A 16,566-nucleotide genomic window follows, 5' to 3' on the forward strand; every position below is an offset into this window, starting at 1 on the left:
GGCGTCACCGCCGTTGCTACGGGGCTGTGGCGGCCTCCGGCGCCCCGGGCCGCCGAGGCCCCGCGGGGAGGGTGGAGGCGGCGGGGCCCGGGCCGCGTTCCCCCCGCGGCGGAGGGTGCGGTGCAGCGGGGCCCGAGGTCAGTGCTCTGTCGGTGGCGGGTCCGGGGGCGGCCTCTGGGAGGCCGGGCCCGCGGCTGTGCGGGGCGCGTCTCGCCCGTCCGCTCCCCGCCGCGGCGCGGGGCCGTGTGGAGGGACGGCGGGTGCGAGGAGCCGGCGGGGGTGCCCCTGGGCATGGGAGAGGGCGGCGGCTTCCCTCGGTGCCCCAGCGGTGTTCGGGGAGCCGGGACAGGATGCGGCATTCCGGAAACGGAGCGCTGGTGTGTGCCGCTGCGGGAGCACGAGCAGGGTTTGCCTTGAGCCCTCATTGTGGGTCCTAAACTGCTCCTCAGTGTCTGCGGCAGTGGGAAGGCGGCAGCGACGTCCCCGCTGTGAGACCGCCGTGGGAGCGGAGGTCACTGGAAACTTCCCGGCCTCGGGCAGCGGGTGCTGCGGGCGGCCCGGGGGTGTTGTGCTGGGGTTGGGGAACGCGCTGCGGGTTATGCGCTGCTCCTTTCCTTCCCTGCTAACAGCACACACAACCTTTCCCTAAGGAAGTCTGTGCACAGCCATGGTGCCTCCAGCAGTGAGGAGCTCGGTTCACTGCTCAGCTCTTGAAAGAGAATAATGGTTTTCTAACAAGGTCACACTAAGGTTTGCATTGTTGTGGAGGGAGGGAGGTCCTGTGAGGAGCTTGCTTTCTGGTTCAGGAGCAGAGTTGGCAGCTTGTAATGTTTCATTCTTACGTGTTTCTCTTGGGGAAATCCAGGTATCCCACCTCTTGAAATCCTGCAGACAATGCAGCAGCCTACGTCTGCCCTTTGTTCTTCACCACAGACTGAGCTGTCTTCAGTTGCTGTCTCTTTCTGGCTTAGTTAAAGCTCCGTGAGCCTATGGGGTAAGCAAGGGAAGGAAACTATGCTGTGAGGAGCGTTTCATGTGGAGCAGTGGCTGTTGCTGGTACCTGGGGGAGAATGAGTACTCCAAATGGATTTCCGCAGCACTCAGGGGCATGTGTCACTCGGAGCACAGAGGGTGGAGCAGTGCAGGACCTACACGCTAAAAGAGCAGGAAAAGCAGCAAAGAAGGATGCTGGTGGCAATGGGGCGCTTACCTTTGAAGATGCTGCAAGTGCAGGCAGTGCTTTAAATGAAACCTTAAAGCTTCTTCCCGATGAACTCAAAGCCAACATGAAAATGAAGCCGCTCGCCCCAAGGCCTCCTCAGAAGCCCCGGCTGGAGCGTGCTGCGTCTCTGGATGAGAAGAGCTGGAGGAGGTGGAGGCGGTTTCGAACGAGCCAGGAGAGTCTGACAGACCCCAACGAGACGAGCTCCTCCAACGGCTCCCTGCAGGAAGCGTCCCTCAGCCCTCCCACCAGGGGCAGGGCGAGCCCCTGCCACCGGTGCTGCCACCAGAACTCCTTGCACAGTTCACCGGGTGCCTCGGAAGCCAGCGCCGTGGGGAAGAGCCGAGGGAGCACCTCCGACCTGGGGAAACGAGCCTCTGAGCTCTCCAGTGCCTTTGGGGGGCTTCTGCTGGGGAAGGCGTTCGCAGGCAGCAAGCCCCGGCTGTCCCAGGTAATGCCGGCGCGACCTCTGCCGCCCCTGGAGCTCCGCGTGGCCTCTCCCTCGCTGAGGACAGCAAACAGGATTGACTCGGATTGCCTGGATTACCGACAGTATTCTCAGCACAAGTTTGGGAGGGTGAGCAGCAGCTTGAGCGATACCAGGCTGCATGGCAACGGGATGGTCTATGATAATTGCTCCACGGACTCCATGAAGTCTACTTTCAGCCTGCTCACTCCCATCCGTTCCAAGGATGTCCGCAGCAGGTATGTCCCGAAGCTCCTCCTGTCAAAGGGTTTGGGGTGTTAGCAGGGACCAGCTGCCCTGTGGGATCCTGCTGGGCAGGGCCAGGGAAGTTCCAACTGATCAGCAAAAACAGACATTGTTCTGTGTTTAACCTGCTGCAGAGACTGGAAACAGTTTGAAGGTGAAGAGATTAGTACAAATACTCTGGATCTGCTCTTTTTAGCTGGGTATTGGTTTTCATAAAGGTAACTTTGATTTGTTCCTGGCTTGCTTGTAATATTTAAGTAATCTTTTAAGAATTAAGGAGTAGTAGCTGTGCCAACAAAAGTGTGCTGGGCTTGAACTGAAATGGTAAATGGCAGGAGAAAACCCAAATAGCTTAGTTTAAAACTGTCATGCAGTACCTGCAGTGCTATCACAGTCCTGTAAGGTGCTGAGGGTCCTCTGTGGATGTTGAGCTTCTTTGGCTTCTGGCAGGATCAGCTCTTGAAGAAGGGTGTGACTCCATGCAGATTTCAGCACTTTCTCCTGACATGGCCCTGACCTCCTGCTCTGGTTGCTCTTTATTCTTAGTTAAGTTTAGGTTGTTAATTGGAGGTACATTAATCTGCTTGTCAGTGTGTTGAACCCTGTCCTTGTGTTGGCTGCAGACCGTCTGTGTGCACACTGCCAGCGCACAGCACACACACTGCAGTGGGAATTACTGATGGTGCTGCTGGGCAGGAGGTGTGGTAGAAGGTAAAGGACACCAGTTGTCTCTTATGGAGACACAACAGTCCGCGAGGCCCTGAGGGATAAATCTGATCATTGATCCAAAGAGCGGGAGTCAGTGGTACAGAGGAAATGAATTCTGAGGTAAAGTGTTACTGCCAAAAAAGCCCCAAAGATGGATCCTTACTTGTTCGCTGTGAGGGTTTTTCTCTCATTTCCCTCTGGGAAGCTGTTGGAGTGAGGTGGGCAGCTGGGCAGGCCCATGGGCTGCACAACATTCCCTGCCAGCGCGCTGCCATTGCTACTTGCAGAGCTTAAGCAAGATTAAAAATGCTTATTCAACTTGCTGTCCCTCTGCCAATACCCCTTTGGTTTTATAAGCAGCGTGTTCTTGGGAGAGGCAGGCGGTGCAGGGCAGAGCTGTCCTTATTGAATGTGATATGCTTTTAGACCTCAGACTCAATAAATCATTTACTTGCATGCTGATGTGACGAGCTGAATTGAAGGAGGAATATGAGTTCGAATCCTTGATTCGGAGCAAGTTGGTACCAGAACAGTGGGAGGGGTGGAGGTATTTGTGTGTTTTAGGTAAACTGAGCTGCTTCGAGATACTCAAATATCAAACCAATCTCTTCAGTCTGTGATAAGTATGGTGAGGACTGAAGACTTTGGAAGGCTTCAGCCTCCTCATCACAGAGCCTGTGCAGCATCGATCTCACCATTGTCCTCATGTCCTGCCTTTGAAAAGCCTGGTTTATGACAAGAGTTTTGTTTTCCTGTGTATGATCCATGAGGACTGGAACTTTATAAGGAACTTCAGGCAAGCAGAACAGTATATAAATGCTAAATGCTATTTTCTTGAGCTAAAGGTATGTTCTTGATTAACTCAAGATTCAAGCATTGCCAATCATTATTCCAACTGTTGTGCCCTTTCCTTAGATGCTCTTTTACGGCTCTTCTGTTCACAGAAGCTATTTGGAAGGCAGCCTTCTGGCAAGTGGTGCCTTACTGGGAGCAGAAGAACTTAGCAGGTATTTCCCTGATCGCAACATTGGAATCTTTGTGGCCACCTGGAACATGCAGGGTCAGAAGGTACGTGCCCAGAAGTCTCTGCAGGTCTTTTGGCAGGGGCGAGGTTACCCCAGCCTTACTGCAAGGACTGGTGTGGTGGCTTTTCTGTTCATGACTCTGCTCCTTGTCCACCCGAGTTCACTGTCTTGCTGCAGCGACAAGGCCCTCTCGTGTGTTTACTTTGGTGAGAGTGCATTGTAACGGGGTTCCTTTGATACTGGGTATGAAAACAGGGATCTCTGTGGCTTTTTCTGGCAGCTCCTTTACACCCCATTGCAATTAAGGTCATATGAAGATGACTGATGATTCTGTGCTTACGATGAGAACGTCCCTGCTGCTCGGTCTCCTGCCTGCATCCTTATGTAGTGTAGGAATTCAGGATTGATTCTGCCAGGAGACTGAGGAGCTGTACTTGGAGGAACACAGACAACCCCTGGGGTGTTCAGAGAATAGCCTGTGGGCTTGGTGAAAGCATCAGTGGAAATCAGGAACATCACGTTACTGCCCCACATGGCTGAACCGTGGGTATTGGGTTACTGCTGCCGTGGCAGCAGCTGAAGTCTGCCTTTCGGAAGGAGACTCCTCAGTATTATCACTTCACCTGGTTTCTGAAGCCTGAATTGTTTGCATATGCTGTGGAACTCCTAGCTTAGCCTGGACTTTTCTTGTACTTCTCTATTAAAACTCTGCATAACTAATATTGCTATTTGATCTTTATTTCTTTTCTAATAACAGGAACTTCCATTGAATCTGGATGACTTTTTATTACCAACAGATCCTGACTATGCCCAGGACATGTATGTCATTGGGGTTCAAGAAGGCTGTCCAGACAGGTAGCAAAAACAATGTAATGAACCATCCTCTTGCTAATTAATTCCTTTGTTTTAATTAGTCTGGAGGTAGTCTCCATTCTATTATTAATCTTGTCAATAGAACCCCCACATTTAATAAGAATCTGAATTCCATTACATGAGCATCACGGGAAGTGGGTTTGGGAGGAAAATGTCACAAAGATCTGTAAATAGAGACCTTGGTGCTGTTGTCAGAGCAGGGAACAGCAAAACTCCATCTGATTTCTGTGGGCATCTCACCACGGATCTGGGCTGGCCGTGAGTGAGCTCAGGTTGGCTGTTGGCGTTAGCAGCCATGTACTCAACAGTGTTACGTGCTTTCAATTTCTAGTCTCTCTGAGGCTGATCACCCCCGGAAGAGTGGTTGAAGCTTCATGTCAGACTCTGCTTTTTTAGGGTATTTCCCAGTGGGAGTCTTTCCCTGACACGTGCATGTGGGTGCAGTGGCAGCAGCGAAGCCTGCTGCAGGAGGGGAGGTTTTGCTTACACTTACTTGACATTATCAGAGGGATTGCTCTGTTTCCACAATGCTGATTTCCTCTCCTGGTTATTGTCTCTTGTATCATCCCTGTGATCCAGCTGTTGTTCTTTCCTGCAGAAGGGAGTGGGAGATCCGCCTGCAAGAGACACTGGGCCCCCACTACGTCATGCTCTACTCAGCTGCACATGGGGTGCTGTACATGTCGGTCTTCATTCGGAGGGACCTGATCTGGTTCTGCTCAGGTGTGTGGTCCAGTAAGAGCTGGAGAGTGGGGAGGTTGAAGGACTGCTGCCATCACGTCCTTCTCTCCAGGGCTGTTCCTCCCCTACCTTCCCTGCTCCCTGTCTATAGAGGCTTTTCAGTAAAAGCAGCTTCTTTTTCTCCTTCCAGAAGTGGAGTATGCCACAGTGACAACTCGAATTGTATCTCAGATCAAAACCAAGGGAGCTCTAGGAATCTCCTTCACCTTTTTTGGGACCTCCTTTCTCTTCATCACATCCCATTTCACATGTGAGATGTTTACAGTCTTACTCAAGTGTCCTGAGGGAGGGAGGAGAGGGGTTGCTTTAGAGAGGGAAGAAAGCTGCAGGAGGATAAGAGGTGCAGGTCAAGCTGAAGTCACAGCTCAGGATTGCTGAGCTGAGAACAATAAGGGAAGAGGATTTTTCGGTAGTAAACTCACAAAAGAACTGTTCTTAAAATACCAGAAATGAACTGTGCACAATTGTGTCCCTCTTTGCACACTCCCTGTCATCATTTTTCAGTGTGTGTGTGCCCTGGGTCAGTGTTAACATTTTACATGTGGGAAATGTCTGATGTCCTTTGGAAGCTCCTGTTTTAACCAAAAGTGGTAACTGAATGAAAGCGATGCATCGTTGGCAGTAATGGGCTTTGTCTTTCAGCTGGGGACAGCAAGGTGAATGAGAGGAAACTAGACTACAATAAAACCATTCAGAGCCTTACACTTCCCAAGAACGTTCCGGACACAAACCCGTATCGATCCAGTTCTAGTAAGTGTGAAACCTCACTTGGGTGGGAGCCCAAATGAACAGGGTTTGTGCCATAGTTTTCATAGTTTGTGCTAAGGAAGAGAGAATGAGAGTGCTAATCTGAGATAGCATGAAGAGACCAGAGCTCTTTTTGTCTGAGGTTGGTGGCTGTTCACATGATTCATTGTTTTTAGGTGGGATATAATTTGGGGGGAAATCTGAGAGAAGTTGAAATGGAGGAGAGAAAAATCAAAAGGAGTTTTCATGTGATGTATTTTTTCTCAGAGCAGCAATAAGATCACTTTGGTTTCACTTTATCAATATTAGGGATGTGCTTCAAGTATTTTAACTCCTGGCAGTAAAAAGAAAGTTCCTGTTCCTTTGGCATACACCTGGCAGCACTCTCAGTAAGCTCTGCCTCACACAGCTCTCACTTGAAAGCCTGGAGTTTCATTTTACTGAGTGTGTAGCTGCATCACATGCTTCAGTTTTCTTCCAAAGTCAAAGGGAAGATCCAGGGCAGAAACATTTGGGATTCTTGTTTTTTTCTTTCAGAACCTCTCAGGGAGTTCTCCCTCGTTCTGACCCTTCTGGCTTGGATTTGCAGGTGATGTCACAACACGGTTTGATGAAGTCTTCTGGTTTGGCGACTTCAACTTCCGACTAAACAAGGATCGGGAGACTGTGGATTCCATCCTGAACCAGAACCCTGAAACAGATGTGTCCAGGCTCCTGGCCTATGACCAGCTCACTAGTGAAATGAGCAGGGGTGAGGGGAAGCTGGGTTTCTTCCCAGTGTCAAGGAACAGAGCTATCTACACACAGAAATAATTACAGCCAAATCCCTATTTCCTAGAGACCTTTCCTGCTTTCTCGTTAAGTTCCCTAAAAAAGGAAGCCAGCAGATGTCAAATACAGTGGCAATTTGTACAAGGGACTTTCTGCTATATATTGTGTAATCTCCCAATCTCTGTTTCATCTGACTCCTCTATAAACGGGACCTAATTCTGTCACAATCTCAGGCATTTGGATTTGAACAGTAGCACTTGCAAAGCATCCTGAGCTTTTGTTGGAAGGGGACGTGCGTGCACCAAGTGTTCCTTGTTTAAATAGCCACTGCCTGGTTTTTATCCTCACTATGTAAGAACTGGAGCCTGCTTTCAGTTCTTCCTTTCTGGAGCCCAAGCCCAGCTTTTTTTATTGGTCATGTATGTACATGGCTGTTGTTTGTAGCCAGCAGTGTTGAATACATGCAGAAATGTGCTGGGTTCTTAGGAAGGAGGAATGTTGTCTGTCATGCTTTTCTCTTCCCTTACAGGGTCTATTTTCAAAGGATTCCAAGAGGCTGACATTCGTTTCCGCCCTTCCTACAAGTTTGACATAGGAAAGGACAGCTACGACACCACTTCCAAACAAAGGACTCCTTCCTACACGGTAGGAATCGTTTCAGAGCAGTGGGCTCAGAGGGGCTGCTCAGCCCCGTGTCTGCCTCCAAAGGGGATTCTCAGCTGCGAGAAAGCTGCTTTCCACAGTCCATCTGCATGAGATACAGTCATGCTGAGATGTGCTGCTTAGGGGCAACATGGCATGTGCAGCTGGCTTGGAAGAAAGGATTGTTCAATCTGTGAACACATGAAGAGTTGGGCACAGGCTGCGGATCTTATTTTCCCTGCCTTACATCCTGCTCAATGCATTCTGTGCCGTGCTCGGAGCTGGGTGCAAAACCACTCTTGGTTCTTCATTCTTCATGAATGTGTCCCTGTCCAAGACACTTAATTTCACCAAGTGGAATGTGATAAATGAAGGGATTTGTCTCTTGTGAACCAGTGCTTTTTTCCAGGGAGGATGTGCAAAGGGAGTTACATCCCTCTCCCCCCTCTCTCTGCCCTGCAGGACCGAGTTGTGTTCCGCAGTCGGTACAGGGATGACATCCACGCTGTCAAGTACTCGTCATGTCCTGTGATCAAAACTTCAGACCATCGGCCTGTATTTGCCTTGTTTCGTGTGAAAGTGAGGCCTGGCAGAGACAAGTTAGTACCTCCTTATGCCCCTCTGTGTGACTGCACATGGCTCCACCTGAGGATATGGTCCTGTTCAGTTTGTCCTCTCAGGAGAGTTCCTGAAATAAGAGTTTATCCCACGCAGCTCTCTGCAGCCTCTGTGGTTTTTACCCAATATACACTTTCAGTGGTCAGAGCAGTAAGAGTGCTTAAACCTTGCACTGACATCTGAAATCCCTGCTGCTGGGTTCCTTAATCCTCCTGAGGGAGATAAAGAGAGTCTGCTGCAAGCGACTATAAATCTGCTTTATCTGAGCTGCAGCTCTCTGGTTTTCCTATTGGCATGGACAGCTTTTCTCTCTGTTCCTCTTTCCCTCTTTGGGAGCAGTGCTGTTTTCCCTCCCCAGTGAACCACACCAGCGATTACACCAAGTTATGAGTCAGCTTATTCAGCTTTTCAAACGAGTGGTTTTTTGTTTAGGGTCATAAAGAATGTCCCCCATGAATGCTGGCATTTTCATGCTTAAATTGAATGTATATTTGCCTTTTACAACCAGTATTTCCTTCATTTCAATGTGAAAAAGCTTCACTTGTTGTTGTGGAAGAACAATGTTTTAGCCATTTTCTCCCTCAGCAGTAGCCGAATGCCTAAAGAAAGTAAAAATCAGGTTTCTGGCCTTTGTTGTATAAACTAGTTGGGAAATGGTGGGAAAACAAGACTTTATTTGTGCCCTGATCCAATCTCCTGTGTTTGCATTGTAGCATTCCACTGGCTGCAGGGCAGTTTGACAGAGAACTCTATTTAATTGGCATAAAGAGACGGATTACGAGGGAACTTCAGAAACGGAAAGAGCAAAAGGACCAAAAATCCAGCAGCATATGTAGCATTTCCTGAGCTCAGAACTCTGTGTTAGAGGTGCCCGGAAAGAGGATTTCAGGCCACGACAAACTCTACAGGGAATTGTCTGCCTAAGCACCTCTGGCAGCCACTGTGGCTCCTGCAGAATGTCTTAAACCTCATCCTGGATTCATTTGCATGAGGTAATCCGTGTAGCTCAGTGCTTTTGCTGAAGAAAATGGAATCAGTTATGTAGGACATCCATCCCAACAGATGTAACTGATTTCATTTTATCCATACTATCTGTGGAAGCAACCGGGTGCAGCCTCTTGGTTCTGAGATGACTCCATGCAAGGGGGCCCAGCTTGTGGAACTGGCATGACCAGGGACCTCAGAAAAGCCTGCAGAAAGGTGACTCTGTTTGTCTGTTTGGTTTGATCTGGTTAACTTACACATGTTGTGGGATTGTTTTCTTCTCCTTATCTGTATGGTGGTATTCTGTCAAATGCGTAACAGGGACCAGTGAGGGGACTTGGGCAGGTTTGTGTCAGGGTGGTGCTCCTGTGTTGGGCTTTTTTGTTCCTCTGCAACAAGATCTGTGTGACTGTACATTGGAAGTGTAGGAACACTGCCTTTCAATAACTGTTCGATAGGCCTTCTGTTGCTAAGGGGGAAAATCAATCTCTCGCACCATGTATCTGGCTGTTGAGCCTGTTTGAAGCAATCCCTTCCTTAACTCACTTGCCCTCTGCAGGGGTAATGCTGCTGCCTGCCTTCACAGCAGGACACTTGGTCTGAGTACAGCTTCACCAAAGGGATCAGGATGCCAGGGGGTGTCCATGCAGAGACACTGCAGCCAGTCCCATCAGCACAGTCCCATTACCTCTGATACCAGTTAATTCCTTTGGGTTTTATTTTTCCAATTCAGTGAACTGTGAGTAACTTCCTGTTTTTGAAGTAGTGTTGTCTTAAGGCTAAACATCCTACATGGACCAGTATGGCACTGGTAAAATGGTCAAGTACAGCTAATACTTAAGCACTGTTTATGGGCACAGATGGGTTGGATCATTAATCACCTTAGTACATAAACCACCGTGCAAACAACTTGGAGGAAGTGCTGCTACCTATGCAACCTGTCCAAGACAGAGTTTTTGTTCTACAAACGTTCACGGCCCTGACCTGGCTGTAGCCATCAGGTATTTGATTTCCTTTCTTTTTAAAGGAATAAAAATAAATTAATGCAATACCAGAAATGAGCACCAGCTCTTATTGCCGGGCTGTCAGAACCAGCACTGATTGTGTAACACTGTTTGGGTGCCCTGAGCCATTTGGCTTCACCTGGAAGAGCAGGCCAGATTCCTTTGGAATCACTTGCATTGAACAGACAAAACACATTTCACCTGCCAGTTCACGAAACCCAGCCATTAACTAATGCATTTCAGAGCTCTCACTACTCCATCATGTCAAGGTCTCTTTTATTTTCTTACAAACATACATACACAACAACTGAATAGGATTTCCACACTGGGGGTTCCACAAGAAGCAATGCAACATTTTCTTCTAGTTGCACGAGGAAAGGTATGGGGATAAAGCAGGCAATAGCTGCCTCAGTGTTCTGCTCCCAGTTTGATTGCTCCTCACAATACACATCTAGCCAGTGAAGTGCTGCACTGCAGCTGTCTACAGTTTTAAGCCCTTATGTTAGGGGAGTTGTGTAAATCAAATGTTTTAGTCCTCTCTTTTGGGTCTACCATTTCTTCAGTGTCACATGCATGGCACTTCATGTCTTTCTGTAACAGTGCCAGTCAATTTCAAGAGCATCAGCTTTCTAAATGGTATTGTGTTGATCTCTGCTCTTAGCTGAGCTACATCTCTGCTGCAAGACTGGTAATTGTGTTCTCTCTTTGCAAGGCCTTAAGTTCATCTGACTGACAGTGAAGTAGGTACAAGTTTCAGGTGCAGCAGCAGCAACTCCTTTAAGAACTTTGTTAAGTTCTTTGTTAAGAACTAACTGGGGTAAAAGAACCCTTGTTCTTGAGCATAGCTCACTTAAAAGTGAAAAACCTGAAGAACAGGATACTTTTATCCTAGAGTAAGTGTCCATGTAGCATTATACATGGTATCTCTGTAGATGGAAACTTAGTTATGCCATAGGTCTACTTTCCTCTGAGCTCTAGTAAAATCACAGTTATTTCCAAACATGTGACTTCTAGTAGTGCTGCAGCTGGTAAATTATGCTGAAGAAATGGACCCAGGATGCTTGTAACAAAACCTGGACTGCAGGAAACTTGTCACCTAACTTCGCACGGATAATAACCAGTATTCTCTTAATTCAGTCTGAACAAGTCTTTGTTCACCTTGGTAGCAGCTATAATTATTCTTTTACCTCAGACACGGAAGCCAAGCTCTTACCATGCCACCCCATTCCTCAACAAGGGCACACACCAGGGCCTCCAGTGTGCCAGCCCTGCTTCTGCTGCTGGTATGGTTTAGTGGTAACACACAGCAGTGACTTCTGCTCAGATACATGCTTTCAGTTGTAATGATGAACATTTTGGCTTGCAGTGTTCTCCCCAGTGCCAAGGCTGTATACACCCATCCTCTCTTGTAACCTACTCAGAGGGTCAAAGTACTCATCCAGAGCCAGAGTGGGCCTTTAAGCCCAAGGTACCGAGCTCTTCACAGCCCAGTGCTCTGAAGCAGTGTATTTCAGCTGCAGCATAGCTCCATGTTTGCAGAGTCTGCCTGGAAAGACTTGGGAAGAGGGGGAAGTGGTTTGCAGCAGTATTACCATCTCAAAACCATATCAAAAGGCAGCGGCTCTGGCACTTGCAGGGTCTATTGGAAGAGCCGGTACACCCGTGGGAGCCGCCCATCCCTGCTGGAGAGTGCTGCCTGGATGTGCTCATAGGTGGGCAGATCTGTCAAGTCACCCAGGGCAGCCACAGCTGGCTTTTTGTGGAGCATCTTAGTGACCACTCTCTTGATATCAGCAGATTTCACTTGACCTGCAGGAAAAAACCCAAAGCCAGAGCTGTGACAACTACATTCTGAAGAGCAGGAAGCTTTATTAAGATGCTTTATGAAGTGACTGGTGCTCAGAAAATCAATCACCACCTCTGGAGCTTCTCTACCCTGCTTGGTTTTTCCTTCCTTCTGAGAAAAATAAGCACTGTGCCAGCTTGTAAGCAGTTGAGATCAGTTTGAAATATGTATCTGAAGTATTTATGCCCCCAGCTTCCTAAAGCAACTCATCTGTGCTGCAAGAGTGTAAGTTGTCCAATCCTGACTGTACCTACAGTTCAGTTGAGGAAAAGCGTTGTCTACTCACTGATGAGGGCGCACAGCTCGTGAGGTAGCTTCCTTGTGTTTGTTGCCAGCACTTGCCTGCCCACATCCTCAAAGATAACCGGCCGAGACTCAAGGTTCATCATGAGCATGGACTTCAGCTGCGTCTTCGCTCGCTCCAGTTCTACCTGTCAGTGACCAGCAAAAACAAACAGATGTTCCCAAAAGCCTGGCCAGTGCTCTAGCACAAGGTACCGTGTACGAAAGAGTTCTGCAGACACCTTCCTCTTTGAATGTGCTGCTAAAGTTACCATATTCTTTTACAGAAATACATAACATGCTTATCTACAAAACTCCGTTGTAACTAGGCCAGTGCAATGTACTATTTCAGCTCCAAGACCATCTGCACAGTGTGCACATTGGGCTGCTCACCTCTCCTACAGCTCCTGCCATGAGAATGAATTCTCTTGTGATGATTTCCACCATCTCTCGAACCTAAGATTGCAAATAATTGAAAGAAGATTAGAACGTTGCTGTCTGGTAATAAGTGAGCCTGGTAACAGGTCTTTGAATACAGGGCTGTGTACCTGTTTTGGGTCTGCACTGGCATGTATACACAGGAGACCTGTATCCTCGTAACTGTGGTGGTAAGAGGTCGCATTGTACATCCAGTGGTGCCTGGGAGCATAGAAGCAGTATTAAGAAACTTAAAAACCAGAATTTAAGTGTAAAAATTAAACCAACATGGACAGGGAGTCCCCTTCTAGTGCCTTGTCAGGGTTCTCAGCAATGCCAATGGGAATTGTCACTCCCTGCCTCTGAGGATTCCTGCATGTGCCATCTACTTCCTTCTCTTCCTTTGCATCCTTGAGACCAAACCCAGACCACCACGGAGCTCTATCACTGGTACCTACTGCCAATTCTGTTAATATTCCCTAGTGAAAGGATGGATTGGGCTAGTAGAGGGTGACAGAATTCCAGGTCACCTCTGCCCTTTACTTTGACTCCCTCAAAACAGCCACTGACAAATCAATCCCCTGTGTTTCAAGCAGAATAAACTGACGTAAAACCAGGGGGAGTTGGTTTTCAAAAGACAAAGCCTTCCATGTGAACCTGCTAGAGAAGATCAGGGATAGTTTCTGCTACCCCTTAAAGAGAAAGGAAACCAACCTGTTGAGCACATTGAGATACAGTCGGGTGAACATGCCCTTGCCAGGCCCTCCAGCTGAAAAAGAGCCTCCACCTCCCATCATCATGTTCAATACTGCAAAAGGAATGAAATCTTCCTCCTGAATGGCAACAAGAAATTCAGTCAGTTAAGAGCAGAGCTCCTGAGAGTCTGGGGTGAGTAAAAAGGGAGAAAGAGACATAGCACAAGAAGAATTTAAAGGTCAGTGCCTTCCTCAAATTGTCAGTGAAATGCTGCTTGTCTGTACATGCAGCATCAGCAGGAAGAGTGCCAGTGCTTGCATAATGAGACAGTATTCTGGGATTCCTCAAGAACAGAACAAGTGATTTTAGGTTAATACTTACTAAAAATGAGCAGCTTTCTAACCCAATCATGATGTGGGTGAGCTCTGGGATGGGAGTAGGGCCCAGGCTCACATCTGACATATCTTTTTCAACCTGTGGGAAGGGCAGACAGATTATCAGGACTGATTCTCACCTCCACTGGATCCAGCTTGATGTGCTCCCAATAATTAACCTGTCCCCCAGATATTAAAAGCAAAACCTATGGAGAAACCAGCTCAAGTCCAAATCTGCCTCTCCAACAGACAGGAAGAGGCATGACACCACCTCCACCTTCCTTTCACCTTGACAATGCCTCCTGTGTACTGCGCCACGGATCTGTCCACATCCCTGGCCTGGCCACTGCCCCACGCCGGCTCCACTCCCAGCAGATGCTTCCTGGCACACTCCACCAGCTGCTCGTGCTCGATTCCCACCCCAGCCAGCACCATCCTGTCCGGTGTGTAGTAGTTCCTCAGGTAGGAATGCAGCACGTCCCGGCCAATTTTGTCTGTGTTTTCCACTGGGCAGAACCTGTTCAGTCCAACTGTATTGTCTCTGTAGGCTGCCTAAAGGGAAACAGATACACTAAAGTAACAAATACTACTTCAATCCGTCCATCTAAACCTTCTTCCTGCTTTAGAATGATGCCTGTCTGTTTAGTAAGGGAGGAGAGGCTGAGCATCATTTCACTAATGTCAGCACAACTCAATGACATGTTGTCACCCACGTCAACGAAGAGAAGTGATAGATAATTGCAGTTTAGGTTAAAATCTTTCATGTGGGTAGAATGCAGGATTTCAAAGTGGAGGGACAACAAAATCCTCCCTCCCCACCACTGAAATCTAATTCAATAACAGAAAAAGAGAACGCAGCATGTCTCATACAAGGGCTGCATGGAAGATGGACTTGGGTGTTTTACCGCGTGGATCATTTCTGTGAGGAGAGGCTCTGGATCAGGTCTCATGTTCAAGTCTTCAAGCTCAAATCGAATTGCTGCTCGAGTCATCTCAATTTCCTCATCTGTAATAAGAGAGAAAGAAGAGATCACAGATCACAACCACCACGCAAAATCCCTGATCTCTGCATAACTTCTTGATGAGCACAACCTCATGAAGATTAGCAGCAAGTTATGCATTGGGAGTCTGTTCTTTTGAGGCAGAGACTCCTGTTCCCTCACCTGACAGCCTGGGCCGGAGCGCTACATCAGCCAGCAAGTTGACCACTGTGTCCAGGCCTCGGGCCTCAGCAGAAACAGCATACATGATAGTGTCCCTGCAACACAAAGATACATTCTGCATTGAGAAGTCACTGAGAAGTTATTCCTGGGGAAGATTCCAACTGGACACAAGAGGAAAATTTTTCACAGTGAGAACTACCAGTCATTGGAATAATTTCCCCAGGGAAGTGGTGTCCAACACTGTTAAGGTCTGGCTGGACAGGCTGCTGGGACATCCAGTCTAGGTCATGCTTTGCTTACAGACTTTTATACCCCTCTCAGGTTCACTTTTGTAGTTTCTGCACAGTCACCACAAATGGATTTCTGCTCCTTCCAAACAAGAAGTGGCTTTTACTGCCACACACCAGAACAGACACCTCAAAGCACTGTCAGTGTTACAGCCACCCAGGCGACAGAGCATGGAGAAGGAGAATCATACCTCGATGCCTGGCAGTCACAAATGCCCCCGTGCTTTTCTAAGGTGAGGAGAATTTCATCTTTGCTGCCAAACTGAGCTGTGGACTAAGAAAGAAAACAGCAATGTTAGTTAGTAAAGCAGGAACTGTTCATACACCTTCAGGGTAGCCCAGAACAAACATCATCTTGGACTGTGAGGGTGCTGAGGCACTGGCACAGGGTGCCCAGAGAAGCTGTGGCTGCCCCATCCCTGGCAGTGCTCAAGGCCAGGTTGGACACAGGGGCTTGGAGCAAGCTGCTCCAGTGGAAGGGGTCCCTGGCTGTGGCAGGGGTTGGAACTGGATGAGCTTTAAGGTCCCTTCAACCCAAACCATTCCATGGTTCTATTTTATACCCACTAACCCTGGAGGTGAAAGCACAATGGACCTTCAAAATACATCTGCAGTCCCAATAACTAACTGGGAATGCTGCCACCACCTATGGCAGCAGATCAGACCCCTGGTGTCTCTCCTCAAGCTGTGCAGATTTATAGCGTCCCTCACAGACCCCACCGGGCCCGGTACAGGACTCACAGAGAAGGCCAGCTTTTCCAGGAAGTGGGAGATGCCACTGAGGTATTTCGCTTCATGTCTTGATCCCGAGTTTACCAGAACTTGCGTTAAGAACAGAAAGAGTCAGTGTCACTTTCACAGCCCCGTCGTGTCCCTTCTCAGCCCGGGCCAGCGGCCCCATTGCCCCCGCTCCTCCCGTACTCACGGCCCACGGTGCAGAACTGCCCGAACTTGTTCTGGGACGCGACGCGCAGCCCGTTCTCCAGCACCGTCACCCGCGTCTCGAACCGCTCCCGGCCCTCGGCCGCCGCGAACACCGCCTTGGGCACGCCGGGCAGCGGGCAGGTCAGCGACACGCTGGGGTAGGCGCCGCCGCCGCTGTAGCTCCGGCCGCCCGCCAGCCCGCACCTGCGGAGCAGCGGGACCAGCGTCAGTGCCCGGGCAGCCCCGCCGCGGGTCCGGGCACCGCTCCCCCCGACCCGCCCGCCCCATCCCGCCCCGCGGGGCCGCGCTCACCGCTGGGCCGGGGCCCAGGCGCGCCCCCTCAGCCACGCCATGGCGGCCGCCATCTTGCCGCCACCGGGAGCCTCGCTGCGCAGCCGCGGAGCCCCGGGAGTGGGTGGGCGGGGTAAGGGCGGGGCTTAGCGTCGCCGGTGGTGTGGCTGCGATTGGGTGAGGCTGCAGGGGCCGTCGCTGATTGGTCGGTTCTGAGGGAGGGCGGGGCGTCACCTCAG

At 49.3% G+C, this 16,566-nt stretch overlaps 2 protein-coding genes across 8 annotated transcripts; one reads left to right on the top strand and one right to left on the bottom strand.

Moving 5' to 3' along the window:
• The first annotated feature begins 3 nt into the window (after nucleotides 1-3).
• Nucleotides 4-11,782, top strand: INPP5E (inositol polyphosphate-5-phosphatase E). 7 transcript variants are annotated; one of them, XR_013958130.1, is made up of 13 exons: nucleotides 4-137; nucleotides 866-1,927; nucleotides 3,587-3,710; nucleotides 4,425-4,522; nucleotides 5,139-5,263; nucleotides 5,412-5,531; nucleotides 5,924-6,031; nucleotides 6,618-6,779; nucleotides 7,329-7,444; nucleotides 7,904-8,040; nucleotides 8,773-9,051; nucleotides 9,161-9,259; nucleotides 9,603-10,101. XR_013958130.1 is itself a non-coding variant. In XM_080630580.1 (11 exons), the coding sequence occupies exons 2-11, from the start codon at nucleotides 1,071-1,073 to the stop codon at nucleotides 8,903-8,905; spliced, it is 1,980 nt and encodes a 659-aa protein (XP_080486706.1). In that variant the 5' UTR covers nucleotides 4-137; nucleotides 866-1,070; the 3' UTR covers nucleotides 8,906-10,101. The 7 variants fall into 7 exon arrangements, 3 of the variants coding, with proteins under 3 accessions (XP_080486706.1, XP_080486708.1, XP_080486707.1); XR_013958127.1 differs by lacking the exon at nucleotides 9,603-10,101 and adding an exon at nucleotides 11,684-11,782 and having other exon boundaries at nucleotides 8,773-9,259; XR_013958128.1 differs by having other exon boundaries at nucleotides 8,773-9,259.
• On the bottom strand, nucleotides 10,323-16,415 carry PMPCA (peptidase, mitochondrial processing subunit alpha). Its single transcript, XM_080630584.1, has 13 exons — nucleotides 16,349-16,415; nucleotides 16,038-16,240; nucleotides 15,854-15,933; nucleotides 15,304-15,386; nucleotides 14,826-14,920; nucleotides 14,568-14,668; nucleotides 13,951-14,214; nucleotides 13,670-13,762; nucleotides 13,307-13,425; nucleotides 12,724-12,814; nucleotides 12,569-12,631; nucleotides 12,180-12,324; nucleotides 10,323-11,856 (listed from the first exon to the last, which is right to left on the bottom strand). Exons 1-13 carry the CDS (start codon nucleotides 16,399-16,401, stop codon nucleotides 11,687-11,689), a joined length of 1,560 nt encoding a protein of 519 aa, XP_080486710.1. The 5' UTR covers nucleotides 16,402-16,415; the 3' UTR covers nucleotides 10,323-11,686.
• Between the last annotated feature and the right edge of the window lie 151 nt (nucleotides 16,416-16,566).

Source organism: Psittacula echo (assembly GCF_963264785.1).
Source record: "Psittacula echo genome assembly, chromosome: 16".
Taxonomy (NCBI): Eukaryota; Metazoa; Chordata; class Aves; order Psittaciformes; family Psittacidae; genus Psittacula; species Psittacula echo.

Bases quoted from the DNA above. Each gene is read 5' to 3' on its own strand.
- INPP5E (XM_080630580.1), top strand. From the start codon at position 1,071: ATGAGTACTCCAAATGGATTTCCGCAGCACTCAGGGGCATGTGTCACT. The intron at 5,264-5,411 runs GTGTGTGGTCCA...TTCTCCTTCCAG, and splicing joins CCTGATCTGGTTCTGCTCAG to AAGTGGAGTATGCCACAGTG. The intron at 8,041-8,772 runs GTTAGTACCTCC...TTTGCATTGTAG, and splicing joins GTGAGGCCTGGCAGAGACAA to CATTCCACTGGCTGCAGGGC.
- PMPCA (XM_080630584.1), bottom strand. From the start codon at position 16,401: ATGGCGGCCGCCATGGCGTGGCTGAGGGGGCGCGCCTGGGCCCCGGCC. The intron at 13,426-13,669 runs GTAAGTATTAAC...GTTGCCATTCAG, and splicing joins TAGAAAGCTGCTCATTTTTA to GAGGAAGATTTCATTCCTTT. The intron at 12,632-12,723 runs GTACACAGCCCT...TTGCAATCTTAG, and splicing joins CCAGTGCAGACCCAAAACAG to GTTCGAGAGATGGTGGAAAT.